Source organism: Zeus faber (assembly GCF_960531495.2).
Source record: "Zeus faber genome assembly, chromosome: 13".
Classification (NCBI taxonomy): Eukaryota; Metazoa; Chordata; class Actinopteri; order Zeiformes; family Zeidae; genus Zeus; species Zeus faber.
The window spans coordinates 2,265,906-2,270,993 of NC_137198.1; the positions used below are offsets into that span (position 1 = coordinate 2,265,906).

The 5,088-nt window shown below is 50.7% G+C and overlaps 1 protein-coding gene across 1 annotated transcript in view; it reads left to right on the forward strand.

Moving 5' to 3' along the window:
• The window catches only part of vps29 (VPS29 retromer complex component), a 5,050-nt gene extending 520 nt beyond the window's left edge, over positions 1–4,530 (forward strand). Inside the window, exons 2-4 of the mRNA XM_080011918.1 lie at positions 2,737–2,928; positions 3,401–3,636; positions 4,062–4,530. Coding sequence (XP_079868044.1) covers positions 2,737–2,928; positions 3,401–3,636; positions 4,062–4,179 — 546 coding nt within the window. The 3' untranslated portion in view covers positions 4,180–4,530. The remainder of the gene's footprint in view (positions 1–2,736; positions 2,929–3,400; positions 3,637–4,061) is intronic.
• Positions 4,531–5,088: the final 558 nt, after the last annotated feature.

Sequence of the window (5,088 nt, forward strand, 5' to 3'; positions counted from 1 at the left end):
TTGAAGAATGCAGGCTGTAGCCCCGAGACATTTGATCAAAGTGATCTACTTCCGTCCAAAGGGTCAACCATGGTGGAATGCAAAGTCCAAGCCGCGCCGCATGAATTTTGCCAAGTGCCTCACGTTTCCACATGAATAGAGTCCTCAGTAATAGTTTTCGGTTTGCGAGTCGCAGGTTCCCTCGCAAACTGAGTCGTGTTACGAAAACAGAAGGAGATTGTATGGCCACGTCTTCTCATTTGCCGATCCAGGTTTTAGTCTCAGCCAACCCCCTGTGTGTCTGGTTTCAGTTACCGGGCCACGAAACAAACGCACGGCCCTTTTCCCCGGGGTGACTCCAGAACCCGGACTTGCTTAAAAGATTTGTCCGCTAGGAACGGTTCTTTTGCAAATCGCACATCACCGCTGCAGAACCCGCATTCAGGGTGGCGTTTCATCCCATTTCACCCCGTCACCTGTGGGATGGCGTCACGTGCATGCCGCCTTCACCCCGTCACCTGCGGGGCGGCGTCAAGTGCATGCCGCCTTCACCCCGTCACCTGCGGGGCGGCGTCAAGTGCATGCCGCCTTCACCCCGTCACCTGCGGGGCGGCGTCACGTGCATGCCGCGTTCACCCCGTCACCTGCGGGGCGGCGTCACGTGCATGCCGCCTTCACCCCGTCACCTGCGGGGCGGCGTCAAGTGCATGCCGCGTTCACCCCGTCACCTGCGGGGCGGCGTCATGTGCATGCCGCGTTCACCCCGTCACCTGCGGGGCGGCGTCACGTGCATGCCGCGTTCACCCCGTCACCTGCGGGGCGGCGTCACGTGCATTTTACTTTCTTTGCTTCAACCTTTTTCCCCTCTTTACCTTATTCACTGTAATCAGGAACATTCTGAAAATGATCCCATTATTCATTCATTCATTCGTTCATTCATTCATTGGGGGGCTGTCACTCTGTCAAAGTTTCATTCTTCCTTTCAAATGCTCACGATGATGGTCTGTTTCAGGTTAAAGTGGAGCATCTGTCATTATGACACATTGGACTTTGTTTAACCGAGGCTTCTGGTCGGTCACAGCTCGACTGTAATGAGTTCACTGAACTGGAGTAGTCGTGTCTCCAGCCCCGGCACTGGATTTGTTTCCTAACGTGGTTTTCCTGTTGGTTTACTCACAGAGTGGCGCATCACAAGCTCACACACGCCTCATTGTAACCACTAACAGATGAGCACTAACCAACCCGATTACATTTTTAATGTCTTGTTCATTTTGAATAATTCTCTTTTATTTTTATTTTTTCTTTTGGAATGCCTAACATCGACCGTCTTGAAGCCATTCACTTTTTGATTTCTGATTTGCGTTTTCCCTGATTATTATTATTATTTTTTTTTTTTCTTTTTTCATGCCTCATGTCGTTCTCTCCACGCACACCCCCTCCTTCCCATCTGTCTCACCTCTCCTCCCATCCTCCCATCCCTCCTTGCCTGTCTCCAATCAACCAGGCTGGTCACCGGGTAAGTGCTGTGTGTGTCTCTGTGGTGCAGGTCCCCTGCCTTTGGCACTAACCCCGGCTTGGCTTGTTGTCCACGGGGCCACAAAGCGGCGGCGACGCTGCGGATTCAGCAGAACTTAGTGCAGCGCTGTGATGTTTGGCTTTGATGCTTTGACTGCCGCTGCTCGCCGAACGCCTCCGACTGTAACTAATCACCACTGACCACTCTGAGCAGAAACAGGGATAGAGGCCAAGGTTTGAGGATTTTCAGTGGCTGATGAATCCACAAATAAATCCCTGCAGTTTTAACACAGTTTCTAAGCGTAACACAGGTGACCTGCTGCACACTGTGCTTGTCCAGACGAACCGTCTTTACACATAGGATGTCAACCACCGTCTGGCTGGTGGCTGGCGGTGGTTCCCCATTGTAAAGAAGCCGCGATTGCCTCATATTTAAGGTGGATGATCCTGCATGTCACACCAGTTACCTGCTTCTTCACCAGTTAGTCAGTCCTAGTCAGTCTGAAAGTCCTCTTTTGCCCCACAAATATTATTTATGAGTTTTCATGAGGGTGACCTGGACAGGGCTTTTGCCTTGCATTCAGCATTAAACTTGGTGCAGACTTCATCGCGCACATTGATTTGAAAAGATGAAAGTGTCCCACGCACACAAAACAATTATTCCTGTGGTTATTACCTTTCATCGTAATTTACCAACGTACAGAAAGAATCCAACCTTTTTGGCCAAGGACCGTTCTCTATCGTGTTCTGTCGCAGTAGCATCAATCCACCCAAAAATGTGTTTGTCCCGAACAAAAGACAGGATCATCCGGTAGAAAAGAACTCTGAAAGTGTGAGGAAGAGACGATGGAAGGTGCTGTTATTAGCTGGCGTCTCTCAGGGTTCACTCCCAGTCCTTCTGTCTTTTTACTGTTCACATGTTGACGCTCGCGATGCACTGACGCCACTTTCTCTCTGCTACAGTAACACATGAAGTTACTGTTTTCGACGCCGATACCGATAATGAGTCCTCAACTTGGAGTATTTTCTACAAACAGTGCCGTTCAGGTCCAATGCTTTCACTGGACGCCACAGACATCTAGTTTCAACCTAACGACCTGTTACGATTTCTGCGATGCCGCTGTTTACCACCACGGGCAGATCCAGTGCCTGCATCGCCGCATCGCTGCATCGCTAGCTCTTCAGTGTCTTCTCCCTGTTTCTTCCGTGTCTTGCTAACCCCTCCCTCTGTGCGGCCGCCAGTTGGTCCTCGTGCTAGGTGACCTGCACATCCCCCACCGGTGCAACACCCTGCCGGCCAAGTTCAAAAAGCTGCTGGTCCCGGGGAAGATCCAACACATCCTGTGCACGGGGAACCTGTGCACCAAGGAGAGCTACGACTACCTGAAGACCCTGGCCGGAGATGTGCACATCGTCAGGGGAGACTTCGACGAGGTCTGGGATTGAACTCACGCTGGGGCCAAAATTCTAAAAGGAAATTGATTTGATTTATATCTTTTGTTTATATCTATATTTTATATTTCACCGTAACACTTACCAAACGTATGCTTATTGATGCACCTCAGGGCAGAATCTTGAAGGTTGTTTGGCCAACTTCTTGTGTTGTTTTGAAGGTATATGAAGGATAGACCGACAAACTAAAAACTAAAAATACATGAACCTATCATTTTCTTTCTTGTTAAATTTTTTTTTTTTCTTCTGACATTTGATAAGAAGCCATCGGCTCAAATTAGTGCCGAGTGATGTCGAACCCCGCAGATGATAGCTGGTGACATCACGTGGCGCTAACAAACTACGACAGCAGCGTGTTCCACCCCTCTAGTAGTGCCCTTGCCATCCCAGTCAGAGCAGGAAAGTCACTGAAAGAGGTGAAATAACACCCGGTTCTCACTCCTCCCGCCCGCAGAACCTCAACTACCCGGAGCAGAAGGTGGTGACGGTGGGCCAGTTTAAGATCGGGCTGATCCACGGGCACCAGGTGATCCCGTGGGGCGACATGGCCAGCCTGGCGCTGCTGCAGCGGCAGTTGGACGTCGACATCCTCATCTCGGGGCACACGCACAAGTTCGAGGCCTTCGAGAACGAGAACAAGTTCTACATCAACCCGGGCTCGGCCACCGGGGCCTACAACGCGCTGGAGAGGTAGGGGGGCGCCGGAGGGCTTCTCGGGGCCTCTTCTGGCCGCCGGCAAAATGAGTCCACCCGAGTGAATCAAAACGTTCTGAGCCTTTAACGCGGAGCGACACAGCGCTCCACCACGTGTCGCGTGCGGTGCTTTGCAAACGCCGTCGGTACCGGGGCCGAAGCGAGCCGACTATTTACACATTTGGAAGATTCTATCTTTCCCGTACGAAAGTAGACGATCTTGTCAGGATTCAGTAGTTCCCGTGTTAAGGAACAAAGCTGGCGTCAGATTTGACTTCTGGCCTTTGACTAGGCAGCACACAGATTTTAAGCCACCCCTGACTGTAGCTCCCGTTTGAAGCCGACCTCAGAATGACCTCCTGGCCACGCCCTTCCCAGACGTGAATCCAGCCCTAACCGAACCCCCCGCTCTCTCCCCGCAGCAACATCATCCCGTCGTTCGTACTGATGGACATCCAGGCGTCCACCGTGGTCACCTACGTTTACCAGCTCATCGGAGACGACGTCAAGGTGGAGAGGATCGAGTACAAGAAATCCTAAACACAGGAGAAGAGAGGAGAGGACCATAGGAGGAGGAGGTGGAGGTGGAGGTGGAGGTGGAGGCGGGGCACGCCCTGCACCCCTCGTTGTGTAAAATATCATTCTGTGTCAGTTTTCTTGTGTCGGAGCTATGAATTGGTAAATGTAGAGGACGCAATAATGTATTTGTAATCAAAATATATATTTGGTGCCATTTATTTTTATTGTTTTTTTTCTTTCTATTTCTTTAACATGTTTAGTTTCCCCTGTAAGCTCATCTAACACCGCACCCCCTTGAGGAGGCCTTTAGAATCCAGTAGCAGGCCGTCTGTCCACAGTTTCCTTTCAAAATAAAATGCTAATTTCACTCCATCGAGTTCTCTGCTTCACTCTCTGTGGTGGGCGGTGTCAGTTACTTCCTGCCGTGACGAGTGCATCTCCTATCTCTGATTAATTCCGCTGATTTAATCAGCGAGTCACTGAACATCGTCCTTTAACACTTAATAATGAGCAGTAAAACTTTGAGACGCGGAAAGAAATCCTAAATGGGTCGTAAAACAGTCACTGCCGCAGAATTTAAAAACGGACGAAAATAAAATGAGAAAGTAGTAAAAAGTACTTCCATACAGAACAGTTTAAGCCACCGGGTCAGCGCCCAAGTGTTGACAGCCAGAAGGTAAAGCGTCGCTGCTTTCCACCCGCACAACTTCCCGGTGTTGATAATTCAGCGGCTGTTCAATGAGCAGTGCGGTGTGCAGTCCGGTAGCGTTATGGTCTGTTCGCTGTGTGAAACACGGCGACTGTACGACGGGTCAAGCAGCCGCGTTTGTGCATCCGGACGTCACTGGACCCGCCGCTCTGCTTCTTAAACGTCACACGCTGCAGCTTCTGGGTTCAGGTCTTTCCGCCCGAAGCCCCGGGTCGGTGGTT